At 40.6% G+C, this 25,006-nt stretch overlaps 1 protein-coding gene across 1 annotated transcript; it reads left to right on the top strand.

The window, feature by feature from the left end:
* Positions 1 to 1,976: 1,976 nt before the first annotated feature.
* On the top strand, positions 1,977 to 24,765 carry TMEM47 (transmembrane protein 47). Its single transcript, XM_009089635.4, has 3 exons — positions 1,977 to 2,430; positions 15,304 to 15,444; positions 21,205 to 24,765. The coding sequence occupies exons 1-3, from the start codon at positions 2,205 to 2,207 to the stop codon at positions 21,381 to 21,383; spliced, it is 546 nt and encodes a 181-aa protein (XP_009087883.1). The 5' UTR covers positions 1,977 to 2,204; the 3' UTR covers positions 21,384 to 24,765.
* The last annotated feature ends 241 nt before the right edge of the window (positions 24,766 to 25,006 follow it).

Genomic DNA, 25,006 nt, shown 5'->3' with positions numbered 1-25,006 from the left:
TAACTCTAAAACAAGAAAATCAATCTGAGGCAGGTATCTTGTATAGGCAACTCTAGCCCAAACTGCACAGGTTTAATTAAATAAAAACTGAGTTTTTACTGCTATCAAGTATTGGCAACATTAACTATAGGTGCCAGTGTTATTTCTGTATGTAATATCACAAGTTTTCACACATTCTATCAAGGTGTTTACTTTTTCTCTCCCTTTTAATAGATCAGAACCATGATTCTGCACTTCATATGGTTTTGAAGTCTTTAGCTTGGTCTATGTCCTTTATCAATTATTGTTTAACTCCTTTCTTTCTTTCTTTTTTTTTTTTTTTTAATTATTTTGGCTACGTTCTTCCAATACTTAACACTTTATGTTTGGGACGTAATAGAAACATGACTTCAACAAATTGTTTAACATATGTGTCTGGTAAATACCTAGTGAATTATGACCACACATTTAAAAAAATCCAAAAAACAACAAACTCCACAAAATTCTACCTCCAAATTTCTAATTTCTTTCCAAGTTCTAGCAGCAACAGCTCAAGGAAATGAGTTTCTTTTCCAGGATTAGTCACAGACACCTATGGCCGAGAGGTCATTAGTAAATACACCAAACTTCTGCTAACATCATGTTCTTTATATGCACTGTGATACACCTGCTATGGAATCAGGGTACTGAGCTTTGGTGGTTGGGCTTCTAACAGAGGAGACATCTAAATGAAAAGGAGAAATTGCTGCAATATGCTGTAAGTGTTCTCCAATATAACACCACTGAGAAACCAGGACTAGACCTCATATGCTAACTCCTACGAGCAGCTGTAAGAGCAAAGCTGTTTGTGCTCCGAGAAGTTTGTCATGTAAATAATATTTTTTCTTGCTGTTTCAGCCTTAAACTGTGAACAGAATGAAATTAAACTTGGAAGGAAGCTGTGCAAACCACTCGGTTTTATCCTGCACCTTTTGAAATTAATGTGAACGTTCCTATAGTTAGAAGGTAAAAAAACCCCTTTAAGTACTTTTAATAGGGATACAATAATTAGCACTTATGGACAAGATTTTCCCTGTTTCTTCACTAGATAATGGCTTTTCTGGCTTAACTTTTATCTTCCCACTCTCTAGTTCTCGCTCAAATGTAAGTAGGAACATTCACTCTAAAATTTGCAGGTTGAATCTTCCTGCTCTTCTTTTTTTAATAATCCTTTATGGACATTACACTCCACCTTCGTGCCTGTGTGTGTTTGTATCTCGAGGAAGAGCTCCTTCAGACAGTGGATTTTACTAGTGCCTTGTTTAATAACTGACCTAAACATTTGCCCTTGACATTCTCAGCACCTCAGTGCTAATTAAACAAAATAAACAGAGACTAAATGGAAACCGGGCAAAGTACTTATCCTTCCTCAAAGATTTAATTTAGGATCAGCAACGCCGCTGACGGGAGAGGGAAGCGAGAATCGCAGGTAAGCCCACACACGAATAATGAAACGCTGAATTATTTTTTTTAGACCCTCCACTAATATCTTGTGATTTAAAGGTCACTCCAGAAGCAGAAGAATCAAGGTCAGGCACGGCTAATCCTGCATCCGAGGCGGCCTTTCCTTTCGCTCGGTTCCTCGCTGCAGCGATGCCGCGGCGGGGCAGCGGTGCCAGCCCGGGACCCCCTGACTGCCCGGCCGCACCCGAGGGCTGCGGGGCGATCGCGGGGCCGCCGGGGCAGAGCCGGTGCCTCTCCCGCTCCCGGCGCGGCCGAGGCCCCCGGGGAGGCTGGGGAGGCCGCTCGGGGGCACCGGGAATCGATGCGAGCGGCTCCGGGCGCCGCCTGCGGCCGCTGAAAGTTCCCCGAAGTCGGCCCCGGCGGGGCGGAGCGGAGCGGGGCTGGCAGGGGCCGCGCCCCCGCCCCTTCCCCGCGGAGCGCGGCCCGGCCTCCCCCGGCAGGGGCGGGCACGGGGCGGATCCCGCCTCGCCGGGCCGGGCCGGGCCGGGCGGCGCCGGAGGGCTGGGGGAGCTGCTGCACCTGATACACCGGGGCGGGAGCGCGGCGGAGGAGGGCGGGAGGGAGCGGCGCTGCCGCCGCCTGCGAACGCCTCTCGCCGCCGTTAGACAGCGCTGGTCTCGCCGCTTCTCCCTCCGCCCGCCCCTTCTGCACGGAGCTGGGCTCTCGCTCCTGTTCCCCTCGGGGCCGGCGGCAGCGCGTCCTCCTCGTCTCCCCTGGGCCCCATGGCTTCGGCCGGCAGCGGCATGGAGGAGGTGCGCGTCTCGGTGCTGACCCCGCTGAAGCTGGTGGGGCTGGTGTGCATCTTTCTGGCGCTGTGCCTGGACCTGGGAGCTGTGCTGAGCCCCGCCTGGGTGACGGCGGACCACCAGTACTACCTGTCCCTCTGGGAGTCCTGCCGCAAGCCCGGCAACTTGGACAGCTGGCTCTGCGAGTCGACGCTGCACAGCGGTGAGATTCGGCTGCCCCCGCTGCCCCGCTCCCCTCCGACGCCACCCTTGCCGTTTTCCCCCTCCTCGTCCGCCTCCCGTTCCCTTGGCCGCACCCCGGGCACTGAGAATTCCTTCCCCTCTCCGTTGTCTGGCTGACCCACCAGCATCCCTCGAGCTGCCTGTCCTTCACCGCTAGTCTCCTTCGGGACTGTATCCCAGCCCTTCCTGGAGCCAGTCCCCCTGGACCGGAGCAGTGCCCGGGGCCGTGCACCGCTGCCGCCGCCGGTTCCCCGCCTCGCCCCCTGCCGCCCCTGGTCCCCGCCCGGCTCGCAGCGCCGGCTTCTGATGCCGCCGGGAAGAGTCCCCTGCACCTCTGTCCGCCCGCCCTCCGCACCCATTCCCTTCTCGAGCCTCTTCACCCGTCTCCATCCTCCTCCTTCTCCCCGTCCTCCCCCAGCCTCCCCGACCCGCATCTCGTTGGCGGTCGGGCTGGGGCGGAGGCGGCGGCGCTCCCTGTGAGCGGCGTGTGCGGGAGGGGCAGCGCCGAGCTCGGATCGTGCCCGAGGTGCGGGAGGCGTGAGGCATCAGGGAGCGAAACGAGTCACATATGGTGTCTGGTTCCGTATGTGCCATGGTATTGTCACAAAAGATCCTGAGTTTGAACTAGTTTTGATTATTTTTTCCGTGTAGTGGCTTCCCTATACAGTGAGAAACTGTTTGGGATCGAGTATCTCATGCTGCCCCTCCGCCCCCATCTGAGAAGTCTCAGGTTCTGGAAAGTTGGGGCTTCCTAAACCAAAACCGGTTGCTGCTTGTCCAGAGTGGGGACACCTGTGCTTGGACTCTCTCCATCACGCCGGGTGTGCTTGTGTGTATCTTTCTCTAGCACGTACTCATCTCCCCATCGTCTTTCACGCTCCTTTGCCTTCATGCCACACTCCCCGTTGTGATTTCTTGATGCTCGTCCGTACTTCACCGTTTTAGGTCGTTGATCACAGATTGTTGTTTTTTTAAACGTCATTTTACTATTGCTTGGAGTACTTCAAAACCGGGTTGTGAATGATAAAATCAAGCTGCCTGTTGAATATTTTTCAATAAATTCTTTTGTAGTGGGATAATTGTTTTGGTTTTCATGGGTGGTTTTATTTACTTTATGCCTGATAGCAACTTCTGGAGCCCCAACAGAAACACTGACAAATGCAGCCAGCCTCCCCCCACATTGTTTTTATCCCTTTTGCTGTCCACACACACACACACACTTGGATTGATAAATCATCTGTTTGGTTTGCTGTGCTCTTTGGTTGGGTAAATTGTGCAGGGACTAGATGTGAGATTTGGGAGGGAAAGCAAAGGACTGACTATATTCTTGGTGTGTTTTGTTTTCTTGTTTTCTCTGAAGTCCTTGCATAGGTTCTGGGAAATAACTGATCTCAGTTTGAGTTGGAATTACACAGGTTACTTTGCTGCTGTGCTTGTTTTGTTTTTGTTTTTTTTTTTTTTTTCCTGTCCTGTGTAGAAATATTTGAGGGTTTAAATGTTGTTTGGAATTTTGTTTTAAGTAACATATAATGAATTGTAAAGAAATGCGGGTTTCAGTCAGTTACCAGGGTATCTGCACAAAGTTTGGAGTGCTTTCTTTTCCTTCCCTGGTATAAATGGAAATTTATGTAGGAATGTCAGCTTCTACGTGTCTCCTTAGCAACGTGAATCCTTTGCCCCTTCTCCCCATCTCCTGAAATAGTATCCCCTTGATTACAGAAAGACTTTTCAGATGGCTTGAATGAGAACCTGCTTCCAGTCCCCCCCAGCTCCACACGCTCTACTGGGCTCCCCCCTCCATCCATCTCCCTTCACGCTTGCGTCTGCGCACACACACACACACACACAAAAGTGGGACGGAGAGAGAAGCAGGACAGCTCATGGAACAGCATGAAAGGACACTAATCTCTCTTGTTCCTCTCTTGGTCACCTGTCTGTCTGTGAGGATGTGGAAGATGAATGGGTGAGGATGGATAGGAATGAGATGTAGTTTTCATTGGATGCTGTGTGTTGAAAATCTGGTCTGTCCTCTGCTGGTGCCTTCTTCTATCATGTGCACAAATTCCTGCCTATCCAGTTTCATTCAAGTTCCTTGAATGAGTTTTCTCCATTTTCCTCTATACTTTCTAGTCTAGTAGAGCCAAATTTCACAAGCTACTGTGGAAGAAGTGAATGATTGTTTTACTTGAGATGACTGGGATAAACCCTTCACTTTCCTTGGGTTCAGCACAGAGTACTGCATTCTGACCAGACCTGAAATATGAGAAACTGGTTTTCCTCTTGCCTTTTGCTACTGTGGTACAATTGCCATTAAAGCCAATAGGAGGGCTCCCACAAAGTTCACCAAGTTGGATTTGGCTCATATTTGAGACCATTTTGTGTGCTGGCATTAATATTTTAAGTGCACTTTCCGCCTACATTGTGAATCCAGCGAGCTGTATTTTGCAGATAGTGGAGAGCTCTTTTAGCTTGATACCAGTGCAGGCAGCTTTGCAGCTAGCTGTGAGAAGCAGCAGCACACACAGGAAAAAAGCATCTTCACCCATGGTTTTAAGAGATTTACTTCATCATCCCTTGAAGGAGAGCACCTCAAGTGGCACCATTAAGGGCATGCTCATACTAGAAGCTGTTAAAGCATATTCGAGGTTTAATTAAAAACTTCTGTTGTAATTAGATGTAGGACCCCTGACTGCTGTCAGAAGGGCAACTTGGCAGTGGAGAGCAGAAGGAAATGCACAGAGCATGGTTGCATTGGCTGTTGTAGCAGGGAATAGTAATTTTTCCTGGAGCATTGCTAGTGCTTGGAGCATGTGTTCACATTCGTTCTTTCACTGTTCCAGTGGCTTTTTTGTAACTTGCAAGTATTGTTTGCTCACATCCTACTTTTAAACTTGTGGAAGTACTTCACAATAATTATGGTTCAAGTATGTAAAATAGTGAGTCAAATTAACTTTTTGACATCTGAAAATTATAAAATATCTCATCTTAATTTGCCTTTTTTTTTTTTTTTTTGGGTCTTTAGGATCTGGGTAAATCTCCCACTAGCAGCAACTTCAGGACATGAAAAACAGAGTTGCCAGTGTGGAAAGCTTCATTATAAAATCTTGAAATTCAGAAATGCAGTTGTAAAGCTCTGAAGTTTCACCACCTGTCTTGGCATATAGCTGTTTTCTGTGATCAAAGCTTACCTTGGCTAATACACAAGTTGTCTTTAGACCAACTGCATTTTAAACTTGTGTGTCTTTAAACAAATTTATTTTTTAACCTTATTTGAAATGCATTATATCTAGTTTGTGATGGTTTATTTGCAGATTTATCAATAGTTATATATATTATTCCTGTCACAGTAATAAAATTAAATGCATCCTGTACAAAATTGCCTGGTATATCTATACCTGCACAGGTACTTTTCTTCTTCCTGCAGATTAACAACAGTACATTTGAATTTTTGCAGTAGACTGCAGCTGCTACGGCTCTTTAAATCAAAGATACACAAATGTAATGTAGAAGAAATAAAGGGCTCCATAGAATCTGACCTGCAGTTGAAGATTGTCTGTTTTGACTTAAATATGTATATATGCTATTCATAGAAAACAATGGCTCCTTTGCAGCCTTTCAGTTTATTGTGAAAGCAGCATATATAAAAATACCTTTGAATGGTTTTGATTAACTGCATTCATTTTGGTGAATGTGTGGTATATGGCTTTGTTACTTTACAACCTGTGGATTTCTTTATGCAACATTCAGTTTTCTTCAAGAATATTATGTCCTTTTACAACTGCCTATGAATACTTGAAAAACAAAACATCTCCAGGAAATACATGCAACAGAGTCTCTGAATGTGTATTAAACTTTGTGATGAGCAAACAATGAAGGTAAGCTTAGCTTGTAGCACAGTGCAGTAAGCAACTTGAGTCTAGTTGTAATTTTGTTCTAATTTGTTCTTAAAATAAAAACAGCATCAGAGGCTGTTCATTCAGTAGCACTTCAAGGGGCTTAACCTTAATTACACATTAGATGCTAATATCTGAATTGACATGCCAGAATAGTCTTGGATGGTATCTCCTTGTTCAGAATCTAAGGAGCTGTTCCAAGGGGGAATTGCTAGCTCAAAAGCAGCTTCCTCACTAGAAAATCTGGATCATTGCTCAGATTTGATGTTGGTGTGTATTTGTTAAGTGCTCAGCACGGATGGTAGTTTCCTATAAAATAACAGAAGAATGAAGGTGATTTTACTTACCTGAATAAAGTGGCTCATACAATCTGAGGAAGAATTCATAAAACATTCCTTCTGGTTTTGAATACTGTAGTCTTTCATTTTCTGTATTAACTCTAATAATCATTCCTAGCACAGTATCTGAAGATTGATATAAAATCAAAAGCCATACTACTTCCCACTCAGTGTCTAAGACTCTGAGCAGGGTGATCTAATTTTGCAGTTGAGTCTGACTTGAAGGTTGGCCCTACTTTCCATGGGGAGCTAACTAGGTGACTTCCAGATGCCCTTCCCAACCTAAGTTATTCTTGTCATTCTGTGATGACTGATTCTCTGTTTATGCCTGATGTCTATCTGGCTTCTTCAAACTGTGCAGAATGCTTTGAATTGGCTTAATTACCCCTCACAGCAGCCCCTGATAGGATATTTTAAGGAATGCTTCTTTCTCTTACAAATGGATCCAGGGCCATGGGAGGAGCAGATCCTGTTCAGCAGTCTGGACCTTTTAGTATGGTGCAAGCTGCCATTGCAGCCACCCTTCTCCAAGCATGGAGACATGGTTAGAGCACATCTGTAATATTTGTGTGAGTTCACCTGATCAGGGCAAGAGCAACACACATCTGATCAGTGATAATACTCTTAAAAAAAAAGACTTGTAGCTGTAGTGGGTTATTGCAGCTGCTGTTGTTCATTGCAATTTTAAAATCAGTAATATATCCTGTTGCTTTAAGTTCTGTTTATTAAATCTGATGTCCCTGGAGTTCGGGATAATGCAAGAAGTTTTAATATTTGATGAGATTTTTATATTTAGAATTGCATAGAGAGTGGCCTTGCCTCTGCTACTGATTTGTGGGCCAAGATGACCACATAAGATTCAGGGTAACAGGAGGAGTGGTAAAGTCCAGCCAGCTTTATTGCTTTATGTATTTCACTTGTTCCACTTAAAGTCATCATTCTGATGGGAAGTACACCTCAAACTCTTTAAAATGCTAATTGTTTTTCTCAAGGAGCTATGGAATGTGTTTTGAAAGTTGCAGAAGATTGCCATTTTTCTGGAAGAACCTTGATAACTGTGGAAAATAGTTACTTCCAGTTCCAGTGCAAAGCATAGTATTTCAGATTGCTAAAAAGTTGTAGCTTTTATAGAAGAGGTCAGAAATACTGAGCTTACTGTGAAAAGCTTGTATAACACATCTCCCACTCTTCTTTCCTAATGGCAGAGTTCTAAGAGTTCCAGGTTTTTGTGAAGTTCTCAAAGTTGTGGGTGTGTGCAGTTGTTTGAGGGTTTTTTATTATTTTTATTGAATGAATATACAATAATTAAAATGACATAGTAACAAGCTAATCTCAGAAGAGTACTGTGTATCCAATAGAGGAAATGCCTGAGTACATGCTGTACTATTCCAGAAATGAATTATAGATTACATGATTTTCTGTAATGCTGTGCTTGTCTTGAAGTTCTCTGTTGGCAAAAGCACTGTGCAATGTGTGTTGCTTATAAATGGTAAAATAAACATCTATATAATGGCGCCATTTAATATTTTATTTGAAGTTGTAATGTGTTTAAAAGACTTGGTGATTTTAGAAATAAAGGTGGGCCACAGAGCAGACATACAACATTCCTCACCCCAATCCACACCTCTGCAAAGTGTATATATTTCATATAAATAAGGAATGCAAACTTGATTCTTCAGGAGAGGTGTGTGTCAGTGGGCAGATGACCAAGCACCTGCTTGGTGTTTCAGGTTGCTCATGCATCTGCACCCCCCCCAGGCATTTAAACCATTTTGCTGTCTTGCTGTCTCTTTCACAGCAGTAGGATTGCTTACCTTTTTTTTTCAGATATAACTAAATTGTCCCCTGCACTCCCAATGGTATCTTTGGGTGGAAGGTGAGGGACACTGCTTTCCATGGCAAGGTGAGCAGTGTGCATAGAGGCTGTAGTGGCTGCCCAGTTCTTCCCCCAGACTATCAAGCACATCCTTTCCAGGCTGAGGAGGGTAGCTGGGAGGAGAGCACCTTCTGCCTGGAGCATCCTGCCAGTGGGCTGTTTGTTATATTGCCTGGAATAGTCAACCTGTCCCTCTCTCATCTCAGTTACCTTGCTCTTGGAGCAGAGGAAAGCCACAGGAGGAGCCCAGGTGAGAGGATAGCAGCTCTGAAGGGAGCTACTAAGGCCTTTTTCCTTCAAAGGTGAGAGAGCCTGAGTCTGGGCCACCATCCAGTAATGGTCAGCATTCCTGTGCATCAGGAGAAAGGAGCATCAACAGCAACAGAGCATTGGAAGGGACCAGTTAAATAAGAGGCTCTCTGGAGCAAGACTCAGATCTGGATTTTCTTGTACCTATTTGTTCATGGACCTCATAAATCTCTTTGTGCCTTGGGTCTAGCAGATTGAGGAGGGCAGTTACATCCTACCCTAGCAATCAGGAAATCCCACTGGCAAAAGGGAGCAGAGGTGTGAGGTTAGAGTCTGTCTCTGGAGCTGGGAAGCAAAGGCCTTGCAGCTTCTGAGAAGCTCTCTAGCCCCTGGTGTATAGCAGCTAAAGAGTTATCTGCCTTTCCTCCTTCACTGGTCGGCTGCCATCGTTATCCATTAGCATTCTGCACCTCTGTAAGACACAGGGTCTGCACAAGAAAGCTGTTTTTTTGATGTCTTTCTGCTTGTTCTCTTCTTCTTTGACTGATTCTAAGTGACTCTTCACTTGGCATCAGGAACACTAAACCATCCTACAAGCCTCTTGTACAGTAAATGCAAAATGACTGATGCCTTACGTGGAGCCTCTGAATTATCCTTAGGAGCCACTTAGGGATTTTGGCACCCAGCATAAAATGCTTACATTTCTTTTTGGGTGTTGTCAGTGTCCTGGTGAATTGGATCTATGGCAGAGTCTTCCTGTTAGTCCCACGGGTGATGTGCAGCACTTGTCCCACGTGCTGCTGTGTGTGGATGAAGACAGATTTCTTAAGGAAAATGGCATGTCCTTCTTTTTAATACATCTGTGACTTAACATAGCTGTTTCATTTGTTTAAATTTATGGCTTTTAAAAGAAAGCCTTGGTGTAAAGTGAGTTCTATCAAGGAAATTATGATTTCAGCCAGAGCTGGCTCATTTATGTAGCTCTGGTAATGCTTTTCAAGTGTCTGAGTGACTTGAGTAGGCACATGCACAAGTAATTTCCTACTTCAGAAAAATCTTACTGTCAATACATAAAATAAAAAGAAAATATGAAAACCAGAGTATGCAGAAGCCAGCACTAGTAAACATACTATACTAATCAATGAGCAATGAGAAAATATTTATTTATTGTCATTTTTGTACAAGGCTCAACTGTGAAAAGCTGTGGCTAGAGCAATTTATGGAGGTTTGGTCTGGATCTTGCCAGGAAGCACTTGTGCCTGCAGTGTGCTGAAGTGTCCATTGTGGGATCCCAAAGGACTGCACTTGCAGGCTGGCTCTACAGGAACAGAGTGTGGACCCAGGAACTTACAGGCACTGGGCTTCCCTGCTTTAGCCAACATCCCCTTCACCCAGGGCAGAATTCTTCTGAGCAGCTCTTTGAAAACCATCTTTCTGCCTCAGGCTGAGGCTCCAGATGTGACCTCTGTGTAGTAATTTGATGTGAGAACTTAATGGCCCCTGCTCTTCTCAGCTTTTCCACAGAATTCAGTGGACCTTCACCTTGCACAGAGGCCTCTGCTCATGATGCTGCTGTAGAAAGAAGAAATCTCATTGATCATGCAGTCACAGCACTTTCAGGATCTAGAGTTTGCCTTTATGTTTTATATATGCACTACACTTCTCAAACTTTGGTTGGCTATTTGATATCTAAGTTTGAATATGAAGCAGTTAGGAATAGCTCTAGCTATTCTGTTTATTTAAGGTGATTTTTATGATACTCAGTGGGTTACATTTAATTTATGTGTGGGTGCCTTGAGTTGCTCTGCTTCACACATTTTTTCAAAATCCTTATTCTTGATTTTAAATGCCATATTGCACTTTCTTGGAGTATTTATTGTCTGAGGGCAGGTACTTGATAAATGGAAGCATTGCAATGAATCAGAAAAACTTACTTGAGTGTTGTGGTTTTGTTTCTTACCAAGATTTTGTTTTGTTTAGAAGGTCAGGCATTGCCTTCATCATGTATCAGCTGCATGCATTTTGGTACTTCAGCCTTCATGAGAAGACTTGGTGAAGAGCTGTTGTATGGAAGAAAGGAATATTTGATTGTTTCTTAAGAAGTTAATTCACTGCACATGAACTATCTGGAATAGCCCTATACACAAATACTTCACATATTCCACAGTATGTTTCTATGCCCACCCCTTCCTCTACTTCTTTTACTTGGTAGAATACCATGTTGAAAAAGAAATATTTAATTTTGGGGTAACTTACTGAAAACACTACATCTATACTAGCCTTTTGCATTGATCTTTCTTGTATTAAAAAAAGGACCTAGTTATTAAAATACACATTTCAGGACTTTGATGTGATTTCTTGTTCTTTTATGGCTCTCCCTGATTTTTTCCTAGTAGTGAAGTATTTTTTTGTCCAAAGAATTGAGGAAATAGCGCTGCTCTTAATTAAAAATCACAGCTTAAAGCCTTGGGTCATTTCTTTTGGGGAAAGAAGGGAGGAGAGTTAGAAATGTCAGTGAACAGTTGACACTGTGCCTCTGGGTCACTAAGAAAGAGGCAGCATTTCCAAATAGGAAGGAGACCAAGCTGTCCCCCAGAAAGGCACTGAGGAACTAACTGGAAAGAAACAGTATCATCATGGTTTGGTGGCTTTTAATTTTTTTTTTAAATGAAGATGGTAATTTTAATAAATTTTTCACCAAATATGTATTGAAAATATGTCTCAAGTGCCTAGGTTCATATTTATATATATTTCCAAAGACTGAAGCCCACATCCCCAAACTAAGGCAGATTGTTATAGTTTAAAATATGCAAACACTGTAATCGCTGTCAGAACTGCAGTATATCTTTCTCATGGTTATAGACATTGGGATGCTTCTTGGGGATTTTCAGACCTAAAAATAGGATTCATTAAGTGAGCCTTTTCTTAATCTCCTGAGTTCCTAATAATTGTCAAAAATATCTTAATTCCAGTTTGGATGGGATAGGTGACACTACTGGTGTAGTTCTTAATGTATTGCTAAGATGGTGGAACAATGAAAAAATATAACATTTATCTAAACCAATAGAGGAGATCTTATTTGGGCATGACATTAGGACACAGTGCTTTTTAAAGTCTAAAAGTTTATCAACATTTCTTTAAGTTTTACTAGTTTTTTACTAGTTCCTAATATTTTGCTTAGATAATGGGTGTGTAGTTTAAAAACCTGTGGTGTACAGTGAAAATGACTTATGTGTACTCTTCAAGTGTAACCAACTGTGTTTTGAATGCAGAAAAGTAAAAATTATCATCTATAAGGCCCCATTTTACTTCTGTTTTTTCATATTTCTAACTCTGTGAGAACAAGCTGAAGCCCCTGAACTTACAGTTCTTATTAGTAACTTCTTTGCAAGATTGGTGCAAGCCTAGAAGAGGTACAAGCATATTTTGGATGCTGTGAGGTAGGTTTATGATGTTTATGTTCTGTGTTCCAGTAGCACTGTGTAAAAGAACAATCTCCTGATCCCATGCTGGTGCTGTGTCCTGTAAATCACTCTTGGGTAGTCTGAGAAACACTGCAGATCTTTATTGTAGAAAAACTCTGTTTTCTCCATGAGTTTGTATTGTAGCTATCTGATTTACAGGGTGCTCTCCCTTCAGAGGTAGTAGTTCTTTTTTTCTTTGGATTTTTCATATAGTTCATGTAACGTCCAATGGCCTAGATTTAAAAAAAAAATAAAAATAAAAAAATTGATTTTACGTAGAAGACCCATGCAGAAGATTTTGCTTTCTTAATCCACCATAAGCTTTATTCTGTCACCAGATAAATGGCTTTTGGAATGGAAAGTTAACATTTTTCCAAGATGACAAGGAGATTTAAACATGTAGTTACTATGGCAGCCACTATAGGAAAGTTTAGTCCTGTATTCTTTGTGCACTAATGTCTGACCTTGGCAATGTTCTTCAGCCAAAGTCCCTGCAGCTCAAGGCAAAGGCTGGTAGCATTGTATGCTCCTGTGAAAGGGACTAAAATAAACAGGCAATTCCAGATGTGGCCCAGAGCACAGCATTCAGTGCCAGGTGCCCAGCTGGTAGTGAGGAGCAGTGAGAGCCTTGGTTTTGTCCTGCTGTCAGCATCACTGAGTAGGTTGTCTTACTCAAGAAATTAATTTTGTTTATCCAAGGCAGTTCTTTTTTAGTTAGGAGTGTAGGTGTCTCCCAACACTCATTTGTCCTTTTACCTCCCACATCAGTACTATAGTAAGGTAGTTGGTTTATTTTTTAACCTTTCTAAAATCTGTATATTTGTCCTGGAAGTTAAACTGTATTCTAACCCTGCACTTACATCATCTTTGCATAATTTATTATCAATTTTTTGGTGATTTTTTCCAATGTTGTTTTGGAAAGCAATAGGATACTTAACCTTTTTTTCCATTAGCTGCTACTCCAGTGTCGTACACATTCTCTTTGCATTAGAGTTTGGCACCTGATCAATGCCAAGATAACATTTAATATTTGATTTTGTGGTGACTTTCAAATAATTTTAGTTTCTGAGTTTTCCTGTCTCGCCCTTTGATTTATTTCATCAATTTTATGTGTCTTTTAACTTTGGTGTGATATGGATTTATGTGGCTGGTCTTTGTATCTGTGTGGTTTTCTAGTACAAAGATTCCTTTCATATTCCAAAGCAATCCATTCTGTTTATTTATTGCTGGGTTTTATATCTGTAATGCACTTTGATATTGGAAAAATCCTTTTTAAATCATCAGTACACTAACCTCTTGGTGTTTCTGAAGGCTCATGTTAATATGAAAAACTACTTGCTGAAACATCTCTGTTCAATCCTAAAATCATATTTCCATCCCAATAGTGATAGTGTAGCAGTGGGACACACAACAAACTGGCATTAGAGATTTAGAGATTGCATGTTGATGATAGAATGAAAGATTTTCCCAGCCCTGGGGTTTAGTCCAGTAAGAAAACATGGAGTAAAATATCTTGGAAGGTTGAGTACTTAGTAATTAAATTATTAGAAAAAGACATGCCTGGGTTTCTGAAATTAATGAAAATAAATGTGTGTACTTGCACAAACAGACCTTTAAAATCACTTTCTTTTCAAGCAATGCTTTTATAGCTCCTCTACCCACTTTCTTCCTTTATTCTCCTTCATCCTTTTTCATGTAATATGTGAGGGCTTTTTGGTGATAATAGCTGCCAGCATTCCATTCCCAAAACCCACAGCTGCTCTGTCTGTATCTTCAGCAGATTAGATTCCTCTTGAAGCTGGATCCATTGCTTGTTTAAAACAGTGCTTTTTACTCATTCCCAAAAGAGGATGTTCATTGTTGTGGTTATTGTTGTTGTAGTAACCTTAAGATATCTAAATTTAATTTGGAAATAATAATCTCATTTTCTGTGAACTTGGACATTTTATTCTGAGTATCTTGTGACTGATAGTATTTTCAAAGTAGTGAGATGCAAAGGATCCATAGTCCTTTTCCCATGAGCTGAATTTATATAATCTTCCTTGAACTAGTAAATAGTAGTGATAAGCAGTAAATAGTCATCTGATTCTTTTTCTTGATGCCTGCTACTGGAGAGAGGAAAGGTCTTCGATACTCTTTTGGGAAAAGAGACAGCCCAAAGCCTGTGACTTTCTAAAGTCCCACAGAAGCTCCTAAGTTAGATTGTGGATGTTGTATACATGCTTCAGGGCCATCAGCTTACAAATGGATTCTGACTTATTTGATTTAAGATTGCAAATACGTTGTTTATAACTGCATCCATTATATATCAGAATAACTAGAGAAAATACCCTGGGTCAAGTGCAGAGGTTGCTTTTGGGGGAAGAAAAACTGACTCTTGAGGATAACTGATATTTTAAAAGGGCTTGAGATTTGACTGGGTCTGCAGCTAATTATGGTTACTGCCTTTAGAAATTTTTGACTTCAAGCTATCTTTTGTGTTGAAAATATATACATATATATTTTTTAAACCTTTGAGCATCACCTCAGTTCTGTTACTGGTCCTGTGTGGCCTTGGTACTTCCCAAGGGACAGGTGTGTAAGATGAAGCTTTGTGCATTTCCCTTGCTGTGTCATCCTGATCAGCTCAAGCAGAGGTTTGAGTTTCTCTCTCTTTTGAGAGAAAGTAACAACAGACTGAGGGGCAGCTAACACAACACCAGCTAATCCTGAGCCAGCCTCAATTTCTCTTCCAAATTGGATAAAAACCAGGGGACCAAATTACTCAGTTTTCCTTGAGACAAAATCCCAACGAAGCCAACTAAAGCTTGAGTAAGTGTGGGAGGTTGTGGCACTTTGCTTCTGAGTTACATCTGTTTTATGAAGGTGATTCACTAATTAGGGGAAAAAAATTCAAGGCACAGCTCTTTATTTACTCAAGCCTTGATGCAGCCTCTGTGTTCCTCATATTCTCTTGTTTCTGTCAGGCCTGTGGGCTTGTTTTACTGAAATTGTATTATTATTTTTTCCCCCTCTTTGTTTTTTTCCCCCTAGACTGGCAGATAGCTACTCTGGCTCTGCTGCTGGGTGGTGCTGCCATTATTCTCATAGCTTTCCTGGTTGGGCTGATCTCCATCTGCGTGGGATCTCGGAGGCGGTTCTACAGACCAGTTGCAGTCATGCTCTTTGCTGCAGGTAAGCACTGGCATCATTAAAAAGATCTCCTGAGAGCAGCTGAACTTTCATGGAGGGAGATGTGCCTTTTTCTGCATACTTAATTCAGAGGTGTTTGGTTACTTCTGTCTTAACTCCAGAGAGGTTTCTCAGGCTGTAAGTTCTGCACAGCATTAATCATTTTTGCAGTTGCACTATTATTAATATATAAGCAATTATTTATTTGCATTATATTTATTGTTTTATAAAGTACATGCAGCAGGGGAAACTACAGAGAATAAATCTCAAAATACCATTTTTAATCTGTGACTTCGTGCTGCTTGATATCCCCTCTTTTATTCTTTGTGCAAAGCCATTTGTATTTTAATGTTCTCTCTTTTGCAATTTTAAAAAAGGGAAATTAATACCCAGAGGTGAACCCTGGAAGCTCCACATGTGAAAATAAATAGGATTATCTTTCAAGGTGTTTATATATGCCCCTGTGCCATAAGGAATTAATTTTGTTGTGTCATCTCGTTTGGTTATTAATTTAACAAGCTGTCACAGTGTAGTCCCTGCTTGGTTTTAAAAACACAGAAATGGAACAGTTTATATAAACTATCACAAAATCTTAAGGGAGACCTAAGGATCTGAATTGTCTGTAAGACTGATCCAGTGAGGTACAACTACAATATCAAATCATCTCCTTTTATGTATATTCTGGTGCTTTGGGGCTTTGTCAGCGTGGATGTTTCAGATTCTCCTGAGGCTCACCAACCATGGTTTGCTTTCATCCTGTCACTCACATCTGCATTGGAGCCAGCAGCTTAAGCCCCTTCTGATAGCCCATAATGAAGAGGATGACAGAACCTTTGGGATGTATTAAAAAAGCCACCTAGGAGGATATGAGAGGATGAGAATGTGGAATTGGAGGGAGTTTGGGATGAAGCACAACTCCGGGAAGGCTCCTGCTGCCCCCTGCTGATAACATTGTCTTGATGGAACTGAGCCCTTCAAGATGCACTTTTATGTGCTCAAGACATATTCCTAGATTGCATTTCATTTGCTTTTTAGGAAATAAAAGCAACCTAGGATCAGATTCCCTGAGTGGAAATTGTCTGGTTTCGTTCTATGCGTTGCATTGCTTGCTTGGTTAAATGAATAAAGGTCCTGGTGCCATTGTTTTAAAATTTAGTGTTAATTCTGAGGTTTATAAGGTATGCTGGGCAGTTAACTTTGAAAGGAAATGGGGTTATCTAATTTTTGTAGTGGTTTCTTGTTTGGCTTTTGGCTTCATTTCTCATGACATCGTGTGGTAACTCGGTAATTATTCAGCCATACATGCCTGTCTTGCTGTGTTGCTCATTTAGTAGTTAAGTTTATACTAAAAAAAGAAATGGTTTTCCACAAGAAAAGATTTCCTTAAATCCTACTGTTTGTCTTCATGTGCTCTCCTCTGAATAAAATTGCTTCTAGTCTTTACTACAAAAGGTTGATGGTGAAGGGGTTTAATGCTTACTTGAATCTAAGAGGAAATTAAATTGGATTTTTAGCTTATGATGGTGTTTACATCTTCCCTTTGCCTGTGTGTGTGTGCATGTGCATTTTGAACAGCCATAACCTGAAGCATATGGGAGGAGAGATGATGAGCCCAAGACAACCTGCCCCAGTCTTCTTCCTTATCTAGCAAATCTGAGGAGAATCCTTTCAGGATTTGACACTTACAATGTTAGAAGACATTTCCTACAGATTTTATCTTTGATGTCAGCAATTGTAGAGATGAATATGGATTATGTATCTTGAAAGAATTATGGAAAGAATCCCCCACTGAAGAGGAGAAAGTTAAGATTGTAGCAGTTTGTGCCTTATGCAGCTTTCCATGGATTCAAGCCTTCATCTGTGGATTTCACAAATCTTTCAGGATAAACACCACCCTGACCTGTGAATGTGCTGGCAAGACCAAATATTCTGTGTCACTCTGGTTGGGAGTCTATCAGCTGCCTCTGGAAAAAGGGCACAGTATGAATTGCCCAGAGAGGTTTAATGATGTGTGGGTGTTGGGTAGAAAAGGTCTCTGTGTGGAAGAAAGGACAAAATGGAAAAGTTATTTCCAGGTGCTTTATAAGAGTCTAAACAGTTGGCTCCAGGCTATTTTTTCCCTTCAAGTTTTGATAATTTTTTTTTCCCCTCAGCTTCAGGTTTCAGTTAGCAACTCTGTAGGTGAGTGAGAAGATTGACTGACTAGGACTGGAAGTGATGAGAAAGAAAGCGACCAAAAAAACCAAAATTCAACCTAGATGCTGAAAATAAGCCAGCAAGTAATGAAGAGATGTGAATGTGTCTTCCTAGAGCTGACAGCATGGATTTTAATGTTGAGAGGTAGAGGAACACCTCAGGTAGTGGAAAAATGTGGAGCAGACAGGAAGGCAGTTGCAGGAAATCTTGAATGGAGCCACCTTGGCTCATGTGCCTCTGTGGTCTATGGAGTCTCCAGCTCATGGACCTGCTGGGGTGTCTTAGAGCTCATGCACCAAACTGGCCCTCAAAGTGCAGCCCCACAAACTTGTCATTGCAGGAGTTTCATGATACACTTACTGTTTAACTAAGTGCTAACCAAGTCTAACTTTGGGGTAGAAAGTGTGCTTGCTGAAAGTCCATTAAAGAAACAAAAGAAAAATTAAAGATGCTTGCTTTTTCATGCTGTTTTAACAATTGTGAAAGTGTTTGGAAGACTATCCTGGTGACATTAGCAAGCTTTTAATGCATTTCACAAGATGCTTTTACATGTAAGATAGGGAAAACAGTGTCTAAGTGAAAATATTACAGGTAAGAGAGTAATATAAAATGGTGGCAGATAATAATTGGATATTACTTAAGGAGGTATCTTTTAATTCTGATAGAGAGAGCACAGTACAGCTGGATTGCATCCTCAGTTCTGTGCTATTGCCTATTTTCATAATGATGTGGAAAATAGAATGAAAGTTTACGTGTCAAATTTTACAGTGGAAGTGGAAAAAATTGTGGAAACATTGAAAGCCAGAATTTGGTTTTCTGAAGTTTATGGAATGGTCTGAAAAAGTAGGACTGACTTCAATAGAATGTAGTGCAGGTTGCTACAGGGCAGCAAAAAGAGTCATAATATCAAAGAAATACTGTTGGGGAAAATACTCTGTAGGTTATGTGCTCCAATCTTCTTTTTGAGGCAGGATGGTCACTAACAGTGACAGCTTTGTCTGGTCCAGTTTTGAAGAAATTCAGGCATGAAGATGTCACAGCCTTTCCAAGCATGTTGTCCTGGGCCCTTACTGCCCCCCTATGATAATTTTTTCCTTGCTGATGTCCATCCAGAATCTCTGAGATTAGTGTCCACTCTCATTACTGCCAGCTTGCTTGGCACTGCAAAGAGGAATTTTTTTTTTCTATCATTGTTGCAGCTACTTTTTCAGGTAATCTTTGAAACACCCAGCACTTATTAATGAAGTGCTTTACTCATCTGAAATGAGCAGGAGGTAGAGAACAGAAGTATAGAACTTACTAGCCAGCACCAGCATTTTCGTAATTATGGATAAGTTAGAAAGCTACATCATAACTGGTTTTTTTTTTTGACATCAAAACTTATAGTCAAACATTTGTACAAAGAAAAAAAAAGATGACTGAAATGATATTATCGTACTTTTAAAGCATTTCTTATGATTTCTGCATGTTTAATATGAGTATGTATAATTGCTTATATTTCATGTGAATGGAATAAAACCAGTATTCCTGTTCCCATATTGCAAACATCATAGTGCTTCATAAAAACATGTCTGCATTTGAGGTGAACAATCAAGTTTGAGACAATTAGTCTTTCCAGAACAGCATTTGAGTAGCAGATTTTTAAGATTTCCTTTGCAGCCTGTTTTTTCTACAGGAAAAGACTTGTGCTTCTGAAGAAGGATAGTACACACTTCCCTTAGCAGGTCAGCATAGCATGGAGTTCCTTTAAATTCATTAGAAACAGATCAGTAGTTGCAGGAATTGCTTTCTTTTGGGGTCATGCTGGTCATTTCTCATAACTTTGCTGACTGCTGTCTCTAGCTTACACAGCTCCCTTCCTGCTCCATAGGGAAAAACAATGACAGAAGGAAAAATCAGTGCAAAGTGATGACAGTGCTATGTAGGGTGGCTGCTCCCACCAGCACTTGCTGCCAGCACTTGCACTGAGTTCTACAATAGCAAATCTGGATCAATAGTAGGGAAAGCTGGAACCCTCACTATGGAAATGTCAAAAAACCCTCTTGTGTGTGTTGCTGCTTTAGCAACATGTTCCTCTTCCAAGAGAATCACTTTTTTTTGGTTGTGTTTTGACAAGTCCAATCTGTAGATTGAAATTAAGCATACTTCATATGTTACACTGGGGAAGGTGGAGACTTCCTTGGTTTACACTTGACACAGACACACATGGTGCAGTTTCTGCACTGACTCAGCAGAGATGCTGCATCCCCAGTGCAGGAAGGCACTAAAGAAAAACTCATATATTTCCATACATTTTCAGAAATCCTTTCTGACCTTGAATGGTCTTAAAGATGTGTCTGAAAGCTGAGCATATGTTGAGGTGCTTTTAGATGTAAAGATGCTCTCATTATACAGAACTGGAATGCATAATTTTTTCATAAGAATAGGTGCTTTTCCTAGTGTGCCCTGCCAGAGTTTCTTGAATGTTGCAAGGTATTTTGTGAGCTGACAGACAAAAATTATATTCAAATGGAATAACATTAAGTAACACCTCAATAACTGTAGAATTAAAATAAAAGTCCTGTGGATTTTGATATCCACATCAGAAAATCCACTGTGCAAACATTATTCAGATTGTCAGTCTCAAGTAAGGGTCCAAAGACTACTCTCTAGGCTAAGGTGGATGAGCTGAAATTTCCAGTGAGTGTCTTATAGTTTTATCACTGAGGTTCTGATGAACATGGGATATGATCTCCCCATAGCAGTCTTGTCCTCAGGACAGGTGAGCATTTGTCTCCAGGGTGAATGAAAGGTGCCATTTGGGCAAGGGTGTGTGTGTGAGTGAAATGGCCAATGTGTGTCTGTGGATCTCAGAGACAGTGCTATAGGAAGTAATGATTTCGAAGCTTTTTCCTGTCTTGGATCTGACTTATTTTATTAAATCTTCTTTCATCACACAGTATTTCTGACCCACCCCCTAAATTCATAATAGTTTGCCTATTTGAAGTTTAGTGACTGATGAAATTTTATAGTTTCCTTGGTATTCTGTGCAAGAATGTCATTAATTCTGCTTACAGAACACAGTAATGAATATGAAATATGTGATTCATTGAGTCTCTACTGAGCACAAGTATATATCACCTATGACAATGAATTATTTCTAGGCTAAGTAAATTATTTGATTCTCAGCAACATTTCTTAATATGTATTCTCGCTTCTCGTTTTGACTTATTTATTATGGCAATAGAGCAAGTTCTGCTGTTATGGAAGGAGTAATGACTGCAAACTAAAATATAAAGGAGAGACAGAAAAGAATTTGGGAAATGCTACTCTCACTGTTTATTTTGTGGACATTTGAAGGATCATCATTATATCACAGCAATTATGTTTGTTGATCCAAGAGGGAGTATGGAAGAGCTGCTCTGTTCTCTGTGAATGAAATGAAGGTGATTTATAAAGGGCAGCACTTACCAGCTAAAAATCTCCAAAAGCATTTTAAATGTGAATTACAGTTATTTGATATTTTCTTTGCTTTAGGGAAGCAAGATAAGGCTTATTCTGACATTTGTAATTTTTTTTCTCTTTCAGTTGTTCTCCAGGTCTGCAGCTTAGTCCTTTACCCAATCAAGTTCATCGAAACGGTCAGCTTGAAAATATACCATGAATTCAACTGGGGCTATGGCCTGGCATGGGGTGCAACTATATTTTCATTTGGGGGTGCCATTCTTTATTGCCTGAACCCTAAGAACTATGAAGACTATTACTAGAATCGTTTAATGAAAAGAAAAATTAAAAAAAGGATTACCCCATCTTTTCTAGCTCACAGTTTTTTTAGAACACTTGTGGAGCACCAAACAGTCTGCTCTGTTGATAAAATAGCCTTTGCCTTTTGGGTGTGAACACTGTAACCAGCTTTTACAACCATTTAGAAGAACTGCAAACACTAGGATTGCTGAACTTACATAGGCAGATGCTGCAAGCTGCTGATACATAAACTTCATTTTTCCTGACAACAAGCAAAAGGATCTACGTGACAGCGATCATTGTGAGAAAACTAGTTGGAATGAGAATGCAATGCCAGCATCTGCTATTGCCTTCAGGGGAGCAGCTGGTATGGGCTCCATTTAGAAGTTTCCCTGTATCATAGAGGATTCAGATGTCTGATAAGCAGGCAATGGCATCTTGTACAATAGGCTGAGTTGGCCCCTTGTTACTTGCTCAAAAGCGCTCTTAAGGAATTAGTTGCAAGGGGCTGTGTTGAGGGCAGTGAATGTAACTGGTTAATGACTTGTCTAATATCTGCATTCAACATTCTGCTGGTAGAATAATCAAAAAAAAAAAAAAAAGAAAAACCCAAACAAGCCACCAACCCACACAGGATTTCATGAATTAGTAATCGACATCACCGTGCCAGCTGTAGCAGATTGTTGAAGGAAGTCCAAACCCAGAGACATGTGCTTCTGACTGTGTAGTTGGAAGTTGTCTCAGCTCTCAGTGTTTTGCTGGAGGGGTGAAGATAAAGGGGAATAGATAAAGACCTGTTCTGTCCCTGAGACATCTAAAACGTGTGAATGAATTGCAGTTGTCCTGAGTAACCATTTAACTTGCAAACATTGTCATGAAAAGAATGCATATGGAACAAGTTCAGTTATATTTTTGAAAGGTATTTGTTAGTATAAATGAATATATATAATGCAAATATATATGCAGAGGGAGAGAAATGATTCATCCTAAAATTGTAATATGAGCTGTGATGCAGTGGTTAAAGTACTAACTTTGTACACATTCTTGAAAGTCTTGGATTGGTACCCCCAATTTTGATTGGTGTTACAAAATAAACACACAACGGTTTGTCTTCTGTATATGCTCTTGTACAGACTCTGTGTATGGAAAATGCTTAAAAATTCACATCAAGTTAAGGTAGAACTGGACAAAAATAACTTCTTGCTATTCCATGTGTAATATAATGATTGCTAAAAATTCTTTTCTAAGGGTGTTGCAAATTAAAAAACTGCCATTTTTTAAAAAATCTGGTTAGATTGTGAGTGTCCCTGATCATCAAGAATACAGCTGAGACCCCATCATCTCCATATTAAAACATTAGCACTTCAGGAGGTAATCTCTTGTTTTTAAAAACTGAGTTTCTAATGGACTTTTTGGTGATTATGTACATCTGATTACTCCTTGCTTAGTATGTTTCCCACTTAAAGCATCCAGAGACTGTACTCATGAAATTAAACCCAAGATAAAATAGGGAGAACCTTCACATGAATTTAATCCGCATCACTTTTATTTTTGTTTACAATTTGCTTATTTGGATATTTTCAATTTATTATAAGCATATTTTTATACAATTGTAATCTTTAGAAATAACTATTTTTTTTAACGGAGAAATTTAAAATATATTCTATGTGGACCTCTACACAAGCAGACATCCTGGGGTTGCACATCCCCCTATACGCAAACGGTTTTGCTGGTTCCCCAGAAAAGGCTCCTGAATTACTGGGTGTTAGAATGGCATCTCTTGTGTTTCTGCTGGGCCACCATCTCCAGGGTGCTGAGGATCTGCAGTGACCACAGGGCTGCCTTTAGGAGGTCACTGTGCAAGTATTGCTGGCTTGTGGAGATGATTTATAGAGCTCTGGCACGCTCTGTAGTTCAGTCTTTACTACAGTGGCAGAATATTCAGAATCAGCAGTCTTTGCAGAACCAGTGGTGATTAATTAGATTAGATGGAGCAAAATGACAGCTTGACATGGAAGGGACTGCGTGGCAATGCCTGGAAAACAAAAAGGAGGGAGGAAAACTTGGATCCAGTTAAATCAGAGGCACCAAGAGATCATTTGTAACTCCGCTTTATTTCCTGAGACTGATTTAAGGCGGATATTCAGTATATAGTTCACTCAGTATCTTTCTGAACAGATGTGTAGTTCTGCTTTTATTTAGCAGCATGGAGAACATTGTAGTTTGGCATGGGAATTAGATTAGTGCAGAGAAGCCCACTGTGAGAAGATGTCTGTACCTTCCTAAGGAGATGGTGTTTTGGGGCTGGCATTGTGGCACTTTGTGCTGACAAGAAGGTACAATGCTGAACCCACATCGTAGCCACTAATTTATCAAACTGGTCTCCTTTATGTAGAGTTTGAGTGAAAGCAGCTGCCAGCCCTAAGGCAGATGCAAATGAATGGTGTGTGCTCTGCAAGTCACTGGCTGTTAATGTGAAAGGTGCTCAGGCACAACAGTTTACAAAGGTGGATGCCTAAAGACAAGGTTCTTGATTCACTGTTGAGTCAGAGATCTGATTTTCGGTCCCAACATCTGCTTTTCCTCTTGAAGGTGATGCAGTCTGCTAGGACCCACCTCAGACTCCTCAGGACCTTTGTGTTTGGGCATTTAGTATGTGGATTTAGGTACCTACCTTTAGCTTAGGTTGCTACTGCAGTGACTTTTTTTCCACTTTACCATTGCAAATTTTGGCAAGCATTCTGTTTCTTGGAATGGAACTAAAGGTAAATGCAACTTTGTGCTGAATCTTGGGTTTTTTTAGCCACAAAAAAAGATGCAAGTCTGTGTCTTGAGTGTATGTACGACGAATTAATAATTTTATATGTTGTGCTTCTGTCATGTCACCATTATTTCAGTTGTTTGACTTTATCTCACTGGCAGAATGATTCTCTCCCACAACAAATCATTTTTTTTCTTCCAAATATATATGAATAAATATATATATATATATATATGGCAAACTTGCAAGCAGGGCTAGTTATTTGTATTTTTTAAGCTTAAAGTATACCGTCCGGTGCTGACAAATACCCAGCACCTCTTCTGGATTTCTTGCACAACTTCGTTTAGCTTTTGTAAATTTTAAAAACAAATATAGAGAGACCTATGTGTTTGAAATATAAATGATATATATGGATTAGCATGTAACTGTATATTATTAAACATGCAATGAACTGACTGGTAAGTGAAGTCTAATCTTATGGCTAGCAATGTAATTTATTCAGACTGTATTTTTGTACAGCGCAGTGCACACTAACCTATTGCCTCTGTGTCCTCTATAATGCCTAAAACTGTGCCTAGAAATTTCATTTATGTCTTTCAAAGAAAAGAAAAAAGATGATTAAATGCTTCATGTTGTTGATAGTATTGGTTTTTCTGCTGTTGTTCTTTATTTATTTTTGAGAAGTGTATGGTATGTTTATTAAATGAATCCATCAAAATATGGTTTGTTTTAAATGGTCATTGTTAGCGGGGAAAGACTGATTTTTTTTTTAATCTAAACTTTTAGGTTTGCGATTTTAATACCATTTCTGCATTTCCCAATTTTTGTAGCTTACATGAAGTTTTATGTGAAAAAGTAACGGAAATAAAAAAAAAATTGTTACAC

This window comes from Serinus canaria, chromosome 1 (assembly GCF_022539315.1).
Source record: "Serinus canaria isolate serCan28SL12 chromosome 1, serCan2020, whole genome shotgun sequence".
Lineage (NCBI taxonomy): Eukaryota > Metazoa > Chordata > Aves > Passeriformes > Fringillidae > Serinus > Serinus canaria.
This window is presented reverse-complemented; position numbering and strand designations above follow the sequence as displayed.